The sequence below is a fragment of the Prionailurus viverrinus genome, chromosome A3, assembly GCF_022837055.1.
Source record: "Prionailurus viverrinus isolate Anna chromosome A3, UM_Priviv_1.0, whole genome shotgun sequence".
Classification (NCBI taxonomy): domain Eukaryota; kingdom Metazoa; phylum Chordata; class Mammalia; order Carnivora; family Felidae; genus Prionailurus; species Prionailurus viverrinus.
The window spans coordinates 120089548-120107488 of NC_062563.1; the positions used below are offsets into that span (position 1 = coordinate 120089548).

The 17941-nt window shown below is 43.0% G+C and overlaps 1 protein-coding gene across 2 annotated transcripts in view; it reads right to left on the reverse strand.

Annotated features, from left to right (window-relative positions):
• Window positions 1-10799, reverse strand: part of DRC1 (dynein regulatory complex subunit 1) — a 42442-nt gene extending 31643 nt beyond the window's left edge. The window contains exon 1 of one of the 2 annotated variants that reach the window (XM_047854652.1): window positions 10561-10799. In XM_047854652.1, coding sequence (XP_047710608.1) covers window positions 10561-10712 — 152 coding nt within the window. In that variant the 5' untranslated portion in view covers window positions 10713-10799. Of the gene's footprint in view, window positions 1-4716; window positions 4821-10560 lie in introns of those variants that run through there. The other variant, XM_047854653.1, reaches the window with a different exon arrangement.
• Between the last annotated feature and the right edge of the window lie 7142 nt (window positions 10800-17941).

The following is a 17941-nucleotide window of genomic DNA, read 5'->3' on the forward strand; positions in this document are numbered from 1 at the left end:
AAAAAGATAAAATACCAATTAGAAAAACCGGCAAAGGATGTGGACAAGGATTTTACAGAAGAAACACATATAGTAAACAGACATTTGGGAATATGTTCAACTTCAAGCAGAACCAGAGAAATGAAATTGAAAAGCCTGTGAGGTATTATTTCTCTCCATATCAGACGAGAAAAGATTTTTTTTATTTATTTTAATTTTATTTTTTATTTTTTAAAATTTACATCCAAATTAGTTAGCATATAGTGCAACAATGATTTCAGGAGTGGATTCCTTAGGGTCCCTTACCTATTTAGCCCATCCCCCCTCCCACCACCCCTCCAGCAACCCTCCGTCTGTTCTCCATAATTATGAGTCTCTTCTGTTTTGTCCCCCTCCCTGTTTTTATATTATTTTTGTTTCCCTTCCCTTATGTTCATCTGTTTTGTCTCTTAAAGTCCTCCTATGAGTGAAATCATAGGATTTTTGTCTTTCTCTGACTAATTTCACTTAGCGTGATACCCTCCAGTTCCATCTCCGTAGTTGCAAATGGCAAAATTTCATTCTTTTTTTTTTAACGTTTATTTATTTTTGAGACAGAGAGAGACAGAGCATGAACAGGGGAGGAGCAGAGAGAGAGGGAGACACAGAATCTGAAATGGGCTCCAGGCTCTGAGCTGTCAGCACAGATCCCGACGCAGGGCTCGAACTCACGGACTGTGAGATCATGACCTGAGCCGAAGTTGGACGCTTAACCGACTGAGCCACCCAGGCGCCCCAAGATTTCATTCTTTTTGATTGCCGAGTAATATTCCATTGTGTGTGTGTGTGTGTGTGTGTGTGTGTGTGTGTGTGTATCTTCTTTATCCATTCATCCATCCACATCTTCTTTATCCATTCATCCATCGATGGACATTTGGGCTCTTTCCATACTTTGGCTATTGTTGATAGTGCTGCTATAAACATGGGGGTGCATGTGTCCCTTCGAAACAGCACACCTGTATCCTGTGGATAAATGCCTAGTAGTGCAATTTCTGGGTCGTAGGGTAGTTCTATTTTTAGTTTTTTGAGGAACCTCCATACTGTTTTCCAGAGTGGCTGCACCAGCTTGCATTCCCATCAGACGAGAAAAGATTTAAAAGGTGATTAATAACATCAGGTGTGGGCTATGGTGTGGGTGCCCAACTATTCTTATCACTCCACGGCTGAGGGTGTGAACTGTAACAGTGTGTCTAAAAGGTGCCTTGGCAAGATTTATCGCAAACTTAAATATGCCTCCCCTCTGACCCAACCGTCAAGAATTCTCTACAGAAAGAACTCGAAGAAATCTGTGCAAGTACTCAGAGAAACGTGCAGAATGATTATTACAGCACTGACTACACTAGTAGGAATATGGAAACATTCTTACACACATATCAATACCAGCCTGTTTAAGAGTTTAGGAGCCAATAGAAGAAAGTATTTTGTAGCCTATAAAGAGTACTATGTGATATCTAGCAGTAAGCAAAGATGTCCACAATAGTTAAGTAAAAAGAGCCAGTTGTAGAACAATATGTAAACTATAACATCAATTTTCTTTTTAAAGTAGGCTTATGTACACATAGGAATATTTTTGGAAGGTGACAGTAGTTATTTAAGGAAAGGGAACTTTACTGAGGACTTCTATTTTCTATATTTTTGTATTACTTGAATTTTACAAACAGTGTGTACGTGTGTGTGCGTGTGTGTTAATCAGAAAATGAGACCAAAGCGGAGGGGGTAAAACAAGGTTCTAGATTATGGGCTTCTTTAGAGGAGGCATGGGGACATGACCCCACCAACCACACCATTACAGCATGGAGGTCCACTCTCTCCTCTGGCGAACAGTGACCACCAGGACTCCCAGTACTGCCTTAAGACAAATGATGGGGCACGTGGGTGGATCAGTTGGTTAAGTCCATGACTCTTGATTTTGCCTCAGGCCATGACCTCAGGGTTCATGAGATCGAGCCCCGCATTAGGTTCTTCCATGACAGCGTGGAGCTTGCCTGGGATTCTCTCTCTCCCTCTCTCCCTCTCTCCCTGCCCCTCCCCTACTTGTGCATGCTCTCTCTCTCTCTCTCTCTCTCTCTCTCTCTCTCTCTCTCTCTCTCAAAATAAATAAACAACCTTTTTAAAAATCCTCTAAAAAAAAAAAGAAAAATGAAACCATCATCTTAGCATCTCATCCACAATGAAATAAGCAGATCCCTTTGTCTCATTTTTTCTTGATTTTTTTAAATGTTTATTTTTGAGAGATAGGGAGGGAGAGAGGGACAGAGAGAGAAAGAGAGAGAGAGAGAGAGAGAGAGCATAAGGGGAGGGGCAGAGAGAGAGGGAGACAGAGAATCTGAAGCAGGCTCCAGGCTCTGAGCTGGCAGCACAGAGCCGGACATGGGACTCAAACCCACAGACCAGGAGATCATGACCTGACCTGAAATCAAGAGTCAGACACTTAATGACTGAGCCACCCAAGAGCCCCTTTTTTCTTTTCTTTTTTTTAAATGTTTATTTATTTATTTTGAAGGAGAAAGAGGGAGAGAAAGAAAGAGATGTAGGACAGAGGAAGAGAAAGAATCCCAAGCAGGCTTCACACTCAGCTCAGAGCCCAACTCCAGGCTCGATCTCGTGAGCCACAACATGACCTGAGCTGAAATCAAGAGTCAGATGTTCAATGACATACCAGATAAAGGGCTAGTATCCAAAATCTATAAAGAACTCACCAAACTCCACACCTGAAAAACAAACAATCCAGTGAAGAAATGGGAAAAAGACATGAATAGACACTTTTCCAAAGACGACATCCAGATGGCCAACAGGCACATGAAAAGATACTCAACGTCACTCATCAGGGAAATACAAATCAAAACCACACTCAGATACCACCTCACGCCAGTCAGAGTGGCCAAAATGAACAAATCAGGAGACTATAGATGCTGGCGAGGATGTGGAGAAACAGGAACCCTCTTGCACTGCTGGTAGGAATGCAAACTAGTACAGCCACTCTGGAAAACAGTGTGGAGGTGCCTCAAAAGATTAAAAATAGATCAACCCTACGACCCAGCAATAGCACTGCTAGGAATCTACCCAAGGGATACAGGAGTGCTGATGCATAGGGGCACTTGTACCCCAATGTTTAGAGCAGCACTTTCAACAATAGCCAAATTATGGAAAGAGCCTAAATGTCCTTCAACTGATGAATGGATAAAGAAGATGTGGTTTATATATACAGTGGAATACTACTTGGCAGTGAGAAAGAATGAAATCATGCCAATTGCAGCAATGTGGATGGAACCTGGAGGGTATTATGCTAAGTGAAATAAGTCAGGCAGAGAAAGACGGATACCATATGTTTTCACTCATATGTGGATCTTGAGAAACTTAGCAGAAGACCATGGGGGAGTGGCAGGGGGAAAAAAAGTTACAGAGAGGGAAGGAGGCAAACTAGAAGAGACTCTTGGATACTGAGAACGGACTGAGGGTTGATGGGGGTTGGGGTAGAGGGGAAAGTGGGTGATGGGCATCGAGGAGGGCACCTGTTGGCATGAGCATTGGGTATTGTATGAAAACCAATATGACAATAAATTATATACATATAAAATAAAATAAAAAGAATTTTAAAAAAGAGTCAGATGCTCAACCAACTGAGTCATCCAGGCGACTCTTAAATTTTTTCCCTAATACTGACTTCCATTTCCACTCCCTTGTTCAAAGTTCAGCACAGCTCTACATAGTGTTACATCATTTTTGAAATCTGGAGTTGAGATACCACCACCCCCCAACTCCAAATCGAACGAAAAACTCATTTTCTTTCTTGTCATTTCATTCACTTCTCTGTTTTTATTGAACCTACTCTTTGCCATTACTAAGAAAACTAACTGTTCCATTTTACTCAGGTCTTCAGACATTGCAGGTTAATGGCTTTCCCATTATCAGACAAAATGCACTCATTCTCTTGACTTTCTGCTTAAACCACCAATTAATTACCAACTCTATTTAAAAAGCCTTCCAACAACTTCCTGAAGCAAAGACCAGTGCTCCAGAAAGAAAAATAACTATGCTACCAACTCTTATTACCTAGTTTTAATGTGAATCCCATTGCTTCCTTTTACTTATCATTTTTAACTTTCCTAGCACTGCACTGTCCAATATGGTAGCCACTGTCCAATATGGTAGCCGGCTGATCCAAACCGAAACATGCTGTGAGTATAAAATACAAACTACATGGATTTTGGAGACTTTGAATGAAAAACAAACAAACAAAAAAAGCAAACTATCCCAATATGATTTATACTGATCACATGTTAAAACAATATTTTTATATAGAAGATTAAATTAAAAAAATTACAAAATTTCATTTCACCTCTTTTGTTCACTTTAATGGGGCTACTAGAAAAATTTTTTGTTTTGTTTTGTGTTTTGAGAAATTTACTTATAAGCTTGGTTCAGCAGAAAATTTTAATTACATATGTGGCTCATATTGTATGCCTTTTTAAAAAAGTTTATTTATTTATTTTGAGAGAGAGAACAAGCGGGGTAGGAGTGAGAAAGAAGGGAGAGAGAAAATCCCAAGCAGGCTCTGCACCACCAGCACAGAGCCCCATGCAGGGCTCGAACTCACGAACCATGAAATCATGACCTGAGCTGCAAGCCGGTTGCTCAACCAACTGAGCCACCCAGGCGCCCCTCATGTTGTATTTCTATTGTTTGATGCTGACCTACCATATTCCAAAGGAGTTGTCCCAGGCTTCTCTCTCCTCGGGTTTGAGTGGAATCCCTCTTTCGGGAAACTGCTTCCTCACTGCTGCCATACATGTGGTCTCAATGGAGCTGCCATCTTCTTGAATATCCCACCTCCTGACCAATCAAAGTCCCTTCTCAGGAGTAAAGAAGTTGGAACTTCATTGATTGTTTGGCTGGGTTGGAAATCATTGCTACTTCAAAAACCTGAAGTCGCCCTGTTTCTTAATCCTTTCTTTGCACGTGACAGTTGTTTCCACTCTGGAAACTTGTAGGCTCCTTCTCTTGGTTCTCAGTGCTCTTGAAGCCACTGCCTTGGCCCCTCCAGCCACCTTAGTAGTCTACATTTTAGCAAACTCCTTTAGCCTGAGTGATCGATTAATTAAACCTTTCTTTGTGTATCTATAGATTATGCATTGCATTGTTTCCTAGAAAGACTCTGGACCAAACCCTCTCACACAACCTTCCCCCACCCCTCCACCCCAGGCACCACCTCTGACCTCTCACTGCCATGATGACATCTAGCTGGCACCATTGCGTCTGCTCGCAATGAAGAAGTGTTAGGGACCACTGTGTTCTCCTTTTACTGACTCACTGTGCTAAAGTTACTCTAAAAATCTTTGGGCCAGGCAGAAACCTGAGGTGGTTTTTGAACTAGAGTCTGCCCTCTCCCCAGGTGGCCAGCCCTCTGAATAAAGCTCATATTCTTTTCCAATCAAAACTTGTGTCTCTTGAGTATTGGCTTTTCAAGCTACAGACAGCTGAAACTTGGGTTTTTTGGTAACACTGAACTTTCTCGATGGTGTGCCTGTGCGTGGGTCTACTTTCATCCATTGGCTGCACATGTTCAGTCAGGTGTTCCCCACCAGCTGGAAAACTCATAAACTCCAGTTCTAATAAATTTTCTCAAATGCTTTCAGTGATAATTTCCTCCCCTTTGTTTGCTCTGCCCTTTCTTTAAGGATCCAGAAAGGAGATACTAGGGGCACCTGGGTGGCTCAGTTGGTTAAGTGTTCGACTTTGGCTCAGGTCATGATCTCATGGCTCGGTTCTCGAGTTTGAACCACTCATCAGGCTCTCTGCTGTCAGCGCAGAGCCCCCTTTGGATCCTCTGGCCCTTCTCTCTCTGCCTCTCCCCCACTCACACTTTCTCTCCCTTTCGCTCAAAAACAAACATTTAAAGAATAGAAAGCAATACTAGATCTCCTGGACTAGTCCTCTAATTTTCAAAAATCTTTTTTTCTACTGGTTTCTCTTTTTGCTCTATCTTCTATGTGATTCCACGACCTTTACTTCCCAACCCTTCTAGAGTTTTCCATTTCTATCACATTTTTCAATTTCTGAGAGCTCTATTTTGTTCTTTCAACAGCATCCCATTCTTGTTCCATGGTTGCAATATCATTTCTTTTTTCTCCTTGGATCATCTTAATGATAGGCTGTTGCATCAGTATTGACTGCCCTTTCTTCCTACATAGTCTCAAGTTCCTCTAAGTTGCTTTTTCTGTGTGTTCATTTTGGTGTCTACCTTTCATGGTAAAGACTTTCCTCACACATCTAGAAATCATTGGCTACCTTATCCCCATAAGACTGAAAAGCTGAACGAAAGCTCTGAATGCAAGGGTGTAGCTTAACAGTGAACTTCAGTCCAGGACAATCTACTTGGATGGCCTGGTGTGCAAATCTGGCTTTCAGTGCCTTTAAATCCTTCCTTGCAGGCTGGTCAGGTTCTACAGAGAGATGTCAATCTCCTGCCTGTGAGGTGAAGCTCCAACTGCCCAAATTTCCGGAATGGGCAGAAGGAAAGCAAGGTCTCATCTCCAGTGTGCACATGGTCACAGAACCCCCTTGCTTTTTTTTTTTTTTAATTCTTTGTTATTTGAGAGAAAGAGAGTGGGTGTGTGTGAGCAGGAGAGGGGGGCAGAAGAGAGAGAGAGAGAGAGAGAGAATCTTAAGTAGGCTCTATGCTCGGCCAGACACAGAGCTTGATCCCATGACTCTGGTATTATGACCTGAGCCAAAATCAAGAGTCAGATGCTCAGCCGACTGAGCCACCCAGGTGCCCCCCTTTGCTTTGAGGACAATGCTCTTGCCTCTTCTCTGTCCAGCATGCCCCAAACCACAGATCCTCCATTTTACTTCCTCCAGACTCCCAGTCTTTTGTGCAAGGTGGGAAAAAGGTTCTTGACACCCAACTATTAACTTTCCAAACCTTATTTTAGCCCCCTTCTTCTCCTCTTCTTCCATATGAAGGTGATGCTTCCGATCTCCTGGCCTTTTGCAGACTTACTACAGAGTAAATCAAGGGGGCGCTCAGCTTTCCTCACTACCAGTTTATATTTCCATATTCTTGAATCTGCTAAGCCATCTACCATCTGTCCTTATGCTTCTCAGCTCCCGAAGTGTTGTTGCTATTGAGTCCTTCTGTTTTGCTTGACTTCGTGGGTTTATGTCTTTTTTATTTAATCCCTTTAAATGTCACGCTAATGGAGTTTTGATAGAGATCCAAGATAAATGTATGTGTTCCATCTGTCAGTTTTACTCCAGAATCACATCTCCCAGGAATTTCAAATTTCAACCGAGACGGTAGAGATTGGGATTTTCAGGAGCTTTAGCCTATTAATTCTGTTATTTTTATATGACATTTGATTCTATTAACAGCTTCTTCCCAAAAGCTCCACCTCCGTGGCATAGCAAGACCCATGCAGTTAGGGCAGTGGGCACCAGAGGCAGTCAAGGAGCCTCTAAATAGTTTAAAACAACACAAGGGACTAAAAGTCCGCTTTTTATTACCAACATGTGCCAGGAACAAAACAAGATCAGTGATGAAAACACTCTTTTCTGAAAAATCGTTTGTTGCACTAAGTTCTAAACAATTTCTGCAGTTACTGTTGACTTTTAATAATGTATGTGTAGGCTTCGATACAGCACCTTTCTATCTGTTATCCTTTAAACTAACAAGGAAGTTAATTCACAGAACATGGAGAAGGAGAATAGAGTTGGCCTGTGACAGCCATGCACGTAGCCGAGTTAGCTCAGTTCTGCCATTTATGTACCATCATTTCTCTACATCTTGCGGAATTCTTTTGAAAACACTTGTGGAAACTTTTCTTCGTGTGTTTTTCTTCCTCCCCCTCTCCGCCGCCAAAAAAAATACATTAACGTAATTAAAAGGTGTTGATCCATTGCTATTTTCTTATTTCGTATTGCGAATTTTACTTTTATTTGTAGAATTCTTTTGCTGGCCTGTTTATATTCATAGTTCAGTCAAAGAAAACATTCACTGTCTGCTTTTCTTTCCAGGCTGTTATTATTAGCTGTGTTATAAAAATTACCCACTCCAGGTGTTAAATTAGGTGCACATCACTTATTTCCCACGAGCACCAACTGGCCCTTCTGTGTCATCCTTATAAAATGGAGACAGCCCTTTGCCAGAGTTTCCTTTTCTATCCATTTCTAAATGCAGACCTTTCCTAGGGCGTGGCCTGAGCTCTCTTCTCATCTCTTTTTATCCTCTTTTCCAGTGTAATTTAATCCATTCCCATGGTTTTAAATACAATCATAATGCTACTGATTCTTTTAACTGACATCCCTAATCCAGAATCCTCTTCTGAGTTTAAGACCCACGTCCAACTGTCCAATGGACCGCTAGGTTTTAATGCCTTCCCCAAATCCAGCTTCACTTAATATGTCCAAAGCCAAACTCTTGATTTCCAAATCCTGCCTCACTTTCCCCATCACTGTCTTCATTATCTCAATAAAAGGCACTACCATCTACTTGGCTGTTCAAGCCATTCTTGTTTTTTCCCCGATCTCTGACCAGCATATCCAAAATCAGTTAAATCCAAGAAATTTAAGCTCTAAAATATGTCTTGAGTAACATCCGCTTTCTCTCTAAACCCACTGCCACTAACTAGTCCAGACCAGCCATCCCTCACCTGGACCAGTGCAACTGCTTCCAAACTGGTCTCCTTACTTGCACTTCTGGCTTCTCCAACTACTCCCTCAAAGAGCAACCAGAGTGACCTCAACATACTTAGAAATTTGAGAAATTCCCACATTAGTCCTTGACCTGTAAGAGTTATCATGGCAGGGAAGGACAAATGGACACCTCTACAACTGCACCTGAGTACATAAAAACAATCAAAAACCAGAAGGGGGGGGGGGGGAGGTATGGTGGGTGTTAGTGTCACCCTTAGGGAACTCAAGGATGCAGGAGGGGTGGTCCCTATCAAGTCTCCATTTAAGTCATGGGTCTGGCCACTGCGAAAACTGGATGGCTCTGAGAAAATGATTGTCAATACTGCAAGTTCACCCAAGTAGCAGCCCTGATTGCTGCTGCCACACAAGTGTGGTATCTTTGCTAGAGCAGATTAGAGTGGCCTTAGGTACATACAAGGTGGCCGCTGATCGGGCCAAATGTATTATTTTCTACCTCAATCGGGAAAAAGGACCAGGAAGTTCACATTTACATGGAATAGATAATAATGTATACTCATATAATCCTCACATTCACAGGGTCATGTTAATTCTAATCGCTGTCAAAATATAGTCTGAATAGATCGGGACCATCTAGATATCCCACAAAACATCACATGGATCCAATACATTCAGACTGGCAGGTGAGTCAAATATGACCCACCTGTTTTTGTAGGGCTCACAAGCAAAGAATGCATTTTACACTTTTTAATGGTTGAAGAAAAAGATCAGATGAATAGGCAGAGCACAAAGGATTTGTAGGGCAATGAAACTATTCTGTATGACATTATAATGGTAGATACTTGTCACTCCGTCTTTGTCCAAATCCACAGAACACCAAGAGTGAATTATAATGTAAACTATGAACACCGGGTAATGATGATGTGTCAATGCAGGTTCATCATTTGTAACAAAGGTACCACTCTGGTGGGGGATGTTGATAGTGGGATAGGCTGTGCGTGTGTGGAGGCAGAAGGTATATGGGAAATTCCTGTGCTTTCCATTCAATTTTGCTGTGAGCCTAAAACTTCTCTTAAAAAGTGAAGCTTACTAACGTAGAAAAGCAAGATCAAAATACTAAGAATGTTTTGTGACACATGAACATTACACGACATTCAAATTTCAGTGTCCATAAATAAAGTTTTGTTGGAACACAGCCACACCACTCTGGGCCCCTTGTGTCCAATGGCCAGCAGACAAGAAGTCACCATGGTAGGGTAGCTGACCCCGAGCAGCAGGACAAGGTACAAGTGCTGTTAGGCAGTGAAGGTGTTCAGGAATTCAGAAGATTATGCAGGTGCCTCTTGGCACCCCCTTATGACAGCCCGCTGTGTCTGTGGACAGGTGCAACAACCCTAGCCTGAGAAGGTCATGATTATCAGTCTCAGACCCTTCAGGAACGAGGGAACGAGGTTGTGTGTCACACAACCAGATAAGCCCCTGGGACCAGCAGAAGTGACAGCTGAGGTCCACTCCAGAAATGCATGTGGAAGGCAGGCAGGTTGGGATGGAAGGAGGAAAGAAAGACCTCTGAGGGCAGGTCACGGACGGCATGTGTCTTCAGTGTATTGCTCACAGTGCATGGCACAGCAGCGTCTCAATAAAAGTGCTGAAGGGACTATTATTTCCGTCTTTGACTTTACAGGTGTATTGAATGTCTTAATACTTTGCTCGAACCCTCTGGAAGAAACTTTTCCTATCTCATCGAGAAACAAGTCCCGCTCACACGTGGGGCCCGCCGGCCCCTCCCCGCAGGACCTCCCGCCCCCGGAAGGCGCCCGCCTCGTCCCCGCCCTGCGACGCCGTCACCCCGGGCGCTCCGCTGCGGACCCGCCCGGACCCCCGGCTCACCGCCTCCGGGCTTCCAGGCGCGCCGCGATGCGGAGACGCCGGGCCTGGATCCTCTCCTGAGGGTTGTCGGAGTGTATGGACGGCCCGAGAATCGGGGTGGAGGAGTGTTCCTCCTCCTTCTCCAGGGCCCCCAAGGGCCCAGGCGGATTCATGGCAGGTGCCTCCCGCCGCAGGCAGCTGCCTAAGGAACACCGGGAGACCACCGCCCGGTTGCCAGCAACAAGCCGTTGCCAGGGTGCAGTCACCTGACCTGCAGCTGGAGTGCGCGCGCAGGCCTCCTCAGGCTCCGCCTACCGGCATCCAGAACGTGGTGCCAGTTGGTGGTTTTTATCCTGGAGATAATGCGCCCGAGACTCCACCTTGGAGGGGTGAAAATTACATCACTCAGCCCTGTACAAATAGCGCCTAGCATAACACCTAATGTGTAGTAAGTGCTCAACCAGTGTTTGCTGAATGACAGGTACACAGATGTATCTGTATGCTCACTGCAGTTATTATATTAAAAAACTGGCATGACCCCAAAGTCCATCCATCAGTAAGGGAACTGATCCAGCTTTCATTGGGTAGAAGCCAATGCAGCCACCAAGAATAGGGCTGACCTAGAAAGGCATAAAGCTATGTTACATGAGGGAGAGATGCAGCCCAGTATATGGAATGTGATCTAAATTTTACTTGAAATATATATAGTACCGACACGAGACAAATGAACACAAAGCAGGGCCAATATCAAGTTACTGCCTGTGTTCTCTTCTAGGATCTTTATGGTTTCAGTTCTCACATTTAGGTCTTTAGTCCAGTTTGAATTTATTTTTGTGTGTGGTGCAAGAAAGTGGCCCTTCTTTTGCATGTTGCTGTCCAGTTTTCCAACATCATTTGTTGAAGAGACTTCTTTTTCCCATTGAGTATTCTTTATTGCTTTGTAGAAGATTAATTGACCATCTAGTTCTGGGTTCATTTCTGGGTTTTCTATTCTGTTCCATTGATCTATTTGTCTATTTTCATGCCAGTACCATAGTGTTTTGAGGACTACAGCTCTGTAATATAACTTGAAGTCCAGAATTGTGATGCCTCCAGCTTTGCTTTTCTTTTTCAAGGTTGCTTTGGCTACTCGGGGCCTTTTGTGGTTCCATACAAATTTTAGGATTGCTTGTTCTCGCTCTGTGAAAAATGCTGTTGGTATTCTGATAGGGATTGCATTAAACGTGTAGATTGCTTTGGGTAGTATAGACATTTTAACAATCTTTGTTCTTCCTACCCAGGAGCATGGAATGTCTTTCTTTGTGTTATAGTTTTCAGAGTATAGGTCTTTCTCCTCTTTGGTTTATGTCTAGGTAACTTATTGGTTTTGGTGCAACTGTAAATGGGATTGATTCCTCAATTTTTCTTTCTGCTGCTTCATTATTGGTATACAGAAATGCAACAGATTTCTATACATTGATTTTGTATCCTATGTGTTGTATGCAAGTGTTGAATCACTGTATTGTACATCTGAAACTAATATTACACTGTATGTTAACCAGCTGGAATTTAAAAATTAAAAAAAAAAAAAAACAACGGATACATGCACCCCAATGTTCATAGCAGCATTTTCTACAATAGTCAAATCATGGAAACAGCCCAAGTGTCCATCAACTGATGAATGGAAAAAGAAGATGTGGTATATATACAATGGATTATTACTCAGCCATAAAAGTAATGAAACCTTGCCACTTGCAACGATATGGATAGAGTATTATGTTAAGCAAAATAAGTCAGAAAGACAAATATCATATGATTTCTCTCATATGTGGAATTTAAGAAACAAAACAAACAAGCAAAGTGGGGGGGGGGGGGCAAACCAAGAAGTAGACTCTTAACTATATAGAGAACAAATAGATGGTTACCAGAGGGGAGGTGGGGGGAGGGGGTGGTTAACAGGTGATGGGGATTAAGGAGTGTACTTGTAATGATCACCGGGCATTATATGCAAGTTGTGAATCACTGTATCGTACACTGCATGTTAACTAATTGGAATTCAAATATAAACATGGGGGAGGGGAAGGGGAAAAAGAATTAAAATGTATAGTTGCCCAAATATACAGTGCTTTCATAAAGCTTTCGATTTGGCAAGAAAAGAAAAAGAACACAAAGTAGTGGGTATCTCGGGGGGGCTGGGTCCACAGGTGGTTTTAACTTTCTATTCTAAACAAAAAGTTTACCGAGGCACCTGGGTGGCTTAGTTGGTTGAACCTCCAACTCTTAGTTTCGGCTCAGGTCATGGTCTCACCGGTTTGGAAGTTTGAGCCCACATCCCTCTCTGCACTGACAGTGTGGAGCCTGCTTGGGATTCTCTCTCCCCCTCCCTCTCTGCCCCTTCCCTGCTTACTCTGTCTCTCTTGAAATAAACTCAAAAAAAATTTTTTTTTAATTAAAAAAAGTTTACAAATAACAAATCACTTTTGAAATAATAAAACAGTTGTTGTGTTGTTGTCTTTAAAGGGTTGTAACAGGAGATCCTGAAGAGACTGCAGCAGGCCAATGTCACGGGTGAGAGGAATGTGGGGGAGGGTTGTAGGTGATGTCTGCCTTGGTAGGCACTACTCCAAAAGCAGAGCTGATTTGAGAATGGACTTACACTAATGAGCTCATGAAAGAAAAAAAGGATACCCTAATTCGAGCAGGACACTGCAATTGACATACAAAGCTTGTTTATTTATGGCTTGAGCCCAGCATATGTCTGTGGCTGATCTACAAATGGAATCCAACTATAACTGGCAAGTTTCTTGATGCTGTGCGATTGGCTGTAAGGAACTCAAGGGCCCACAGTGGGTATAACTTGCCACAAAGACTAGGTAGGTCAAGTCCTTTCACCCCCATCCCTGGGTAAGTTTGGGGTAATACATGCAAACCCTTCTGGCTATATGGGCTTCCTTTGCCAGGCTACAGGCTGGCCGTCTACCTTCAACGTACAGTCTTTTTCCAGACTAGATTTTAGTATACCAAGTCCAGTCACATACTTAATTCCACATCCATAAAATTACACCAGATCGCCTTAATTGGGGTTTGGGGATTCATCAGACATTTACATAATTTCTTGGCTTAGTCTTGTCTCCCAATTTGTGTGAATTTTACTACGATTCTCAGCAGGCAATCTTACTTTATTCATTTCAAGTTATTTTTAGAACTGCCTCACCATCATCACGTACTGACAACAAAAGGTACAAAGGATGGTACAGAGAAGGAAAGAAGGGAAGTCATGAGTAGGTCATCAGGCTTAGGGAGAAGTTCAGAGGCAAAAAAAATAGAGAACTAGATGTTAGTAGAAACTGAGCACCTACCTCAGACCACTCACCCGCTGTGCCGAATGCCTCCGTGCATCATTCACAGCACATGTGCATGATCACAGTAATGTTACTAATCCCATTTTATAAGCGAAGAATTGGAGGCTTAGAAAAAATAAGTAACCTGCCCTGGGCCAAAGCTCGCCAAGCTGAACATGACTAAGAAACAGTCATGGCATTAAAAGTTTGGGAGGTCTTGAGCAACTTTCAGAATGAAAGCAAAAAGACAAGCGGAAGGAGCAGATACCAAGCTCTCCTTAAGGAAATTTGGGAGCAAGGAAAAAAGATGCAAAGTAGGAAGAAAAGCAAAGACACCTTGGAGGTGCAGGGTCTAAGCCTGGACGGACCCAAGCTGCTTACCTGGTGCGTGCCTGCTATGTGTCAGGTACCCGCTGGGTGTTCGAGATTTGCGGACAGAAGGGCAGGAGGAACTGCTGGGGCGACCGAGAGGCTGGGTGGCGCAGGGGATTAAAAGCACACCGCTGGAGAGGCAGCCCCGGGGCAAAATACGGGGCATCTTCCCCTCACCTTCTTCAAAGCCTGTTAGAGACAAAAACTTTAAATGCCTGCTGCCAGAGCTGGGAACCACTTCCGATGTAAAAGATAGGAAATCTTCTCAGAAGCAATGTTAGAAAATAGGGGTTTTTAAAATAAAAGCTTGTGATTTATAAGCTGAACTATGGGTGTACTAAGTGTATGTCATTAGGTTCTTGTGGAATTAGCCTGGGAAATTAACACCATACATTTTTCTGTGAGAAAATGTGTTTAAGACAACCACCTTCCCAACTAATTGAAGTGTGACCCAGTTATTATTATACACTGCCCAGCACCCAGTTCTGGGGCAGTCAAGAGCAGGACACTACGAACAGCTGTTACTGCCACCTGCCTGGCACTCGGCTTTCTGAAACAAGTCACAGGGTTGTAGAACACCCAGGAGCAAGCAGGCGGATCACTCTTTAAACACACAAAACAAAAAACCTTGCACTATGCTGCTCTAAAGTAATCAGTGATTCTGAGACAGCATTCTTCCCCCTCAGAGCACCCTCCCCTCTTGCATCTACCCAGGAAAAATAAAGAAGACAATCTGAAAACAGTTAAAAGGATTTAAAAATTATTTACTCTTTACTTTTATTACAATAAATATTTATCAATAATAGAATGAAACAATTTTAAATTAAAACCTACTGCATTACTTTTGGGGTTCACAGCAGCAGAAATAAACATAAATCCAGTTCAGAAGGCAAGGCTTCCAGAATCCACTGGCAAGAAAACAGTCAGGTCTTGATTATCGGGGCCAGCAATGGGGAACAGTAACACCAACGGTGCAAAAGTAACAGCGATAGGATCCATTTGTGGACCAAACTGTCTACGACTTCACAACACTGCAGATAAGGAACTTTTAAGCAAGTTGTAAAGCCCCATTTCTGCAAGAGCTAGATCTCTTCCCCCCTCGAGCTCTTGAGCACAACAACTGCTCCCAGAGCTGCCTTCTGGCCAGGGATGGGCCCCACCACCATTCAGAGCCAGAAGACTCAAACCTGATGGAAGCAGCCGTCTTCTTCAAAAACTGTCTTTCTGGCTCACAATCCCTGGTGGAAGGGAAACGGAAAGAGACGTATTTCACAAGGGCCTTCCGTGGGGATTGAGATGAACTGCAAGTAGGAACGACTGTGGCTCTAGAGGAGGAAGAGGCTTCGGAGTTAGGGGCTACGTGCCGATTAGGTCAACAGGAAGAGACAATCTAACGAGGGTGTACCATTTTGCAGATAATCAAGAGCACACTGCATGTATATATGAATATATCATACATAGATATGCAGAAAACCTATGTGTACATAGTAAATACGTATATATACACACACCACACATAACCAGATAAATGCTACATTATTTACCACGAGCACAGCAAGTTCTAGACAGACCCATTATGAATATGCTCCATTCAACTATCTGAAAGAGGAAATGAAAGACTTTGTGTTCCCCTTTATCTCACTGACACACTCTGCTTGTGGCACACACGTTCCAGTTGCGTAAGTGGTGTTGCTAATAGGTACCTGAGAAGGCACGGAGCCGTCCTTGTTCCAGAATACCACACACAGCAAACTGCAACGGGTCTGAGCCACACAAGGTACTAACTGATTCGGCAGGACGCCTGCCACCTGTCCTTAGTCACAGGGCACGAAGCCTTACTCAGAAAAGTAGCCATTTCTTTTCCTACAGGTGGCTACAAATTTAACCTGTTTTGTCCTACGGGAGGGGAAGGGGACGAGGTAGGGGTCAGGGAGTCTGCACCTGGGCAGTAATTCACTGCTTCCCCACTACCCAGAGGAAATGCTACTTTCATAAAACAACTAAAATTTGGAGTGTAGCACTGAAGTCTGCTTTCTTGGCACGTTTTGGAACGAGCATGTCATTACATGTAGCTGGGTCTTTGTCTCCCGAAAGCTGACTCATTTCGTTTAAGTTATCTAAACAACATAACCTACAATGTTAATACTGTGGGCAGTTTCAATCAGCAGTTGTTAAAGTCTGATGCTGAATGATACCAGTAATTCACACAGATGTAAAATGCAACATTCACAGATCTTGTGAAATGAACATTCCTCTGGTAACGAGTTAGTAATATCAAGTACTAACTAAACGTGTTCCACGTTAAGGTCAAGAACTTACTCCTTAGAATTAAAAAGTGCTCGTCAAGAATATAAGAATCTTGGGCTCATGGCGAGTCGTGTATGTTTTAATAAAAAAACAAAATCAATTCCAAATTTTAATGGTTACCCATAGAAACTGCTCAAGAGAAGACTTTAGCCAAAGAGCCATAAAGCATCCCCAGCATTTAACCAATCCTGGTATCTTTAATACTGACTTTAAGTTCCATGTAGCATAGGTACTCTATGGCCATGATCCAATTCACAAGCTTTAAAAACAGCACCACTGTGGTTTAGCCTACCTTTCTACAAATGATTCTGTGAAGAGTTAAGACAATGGGAATGGACCACACAATCCTTCTGTTAGGTCCACATGGACTTCCCTATAGAGATAAGCCCTCGTTAAGATATTCTAAAATCAGTCCACGTGCCACTTTCCAATTCTGGGAGCCCGGCCTTTCTGACCGAATGCAACACAGTCTCCTCACTCCGGCCACCTGTGAGAAGGCTACAGATGGCAGAACATTTTCTGCTTCCCTAAATATTAGCTCATTGAAGATCTCTCTGTCTTAAGAGAAGGTCCCCGCTTAAAAACAAACCAGAAAAATCCGCTAGATTACTCTCTCGCATATTTGTTTATTGAAGAGCAAAGCGTAGTACTAGCATGTGGGTTAGAAAGTAAGGTTACATTTATTTTGCACTGTGGAAGCCCTGCAACGAATCAGCCAGCAGATTCCACTCCCGTGGCTTCACACGAGGAAGAAGGTACGTGTCGCCACTCTCTCTGGAAAAGCTCGACAACCAGGATTTACCAGAAACCCTAGTGTAACTGCCTGCCAATGCCAGTCATCTGGGCCACTGTCAAAGATGGAAAGTAAACTACGCAAGTCACATGGGTCACAAAATTAATAAAAGAAAAATCAGAAATTTACTTAAGCTTCCTAAAACAGAGAGAGCATCACACTTTCAAGTTTCACGGTGATTAGTTTAACACCATTTGCCTGTTAAAACTGTCACTTAAAATATACATGTCAAAGTGCTTCAAATGCAGCACACTAATTAAAATTCCTCTTGGAAGGTTCCAGTACCGGCAGCTAATTTAGGAAGGTTATTCACCCACAGGGTGTTCAAGAAAGGGCATGCTGCCTTACAAAGACACTTGAGAAGAAAAAGAAAATTCTAACTGGACTTCACAAATCTCCCACAGAGTGCTCAACCAAGTCCAGAACTGCTAAAGGCCACTCTGAACATAGGAATCAACGCAACCAAAGATTTCTGTATTTATTTTTGGCCTTTTCTGGGGACCCACAGCCAAAAGTTCTAGCCCATCGGCTTCATTCTGTTGCCTCCAGCACATTCCCAGTCCTAGACCAGCAAAGAGATCTAAGGCAATCAAGGAGATTGGAATGTGGC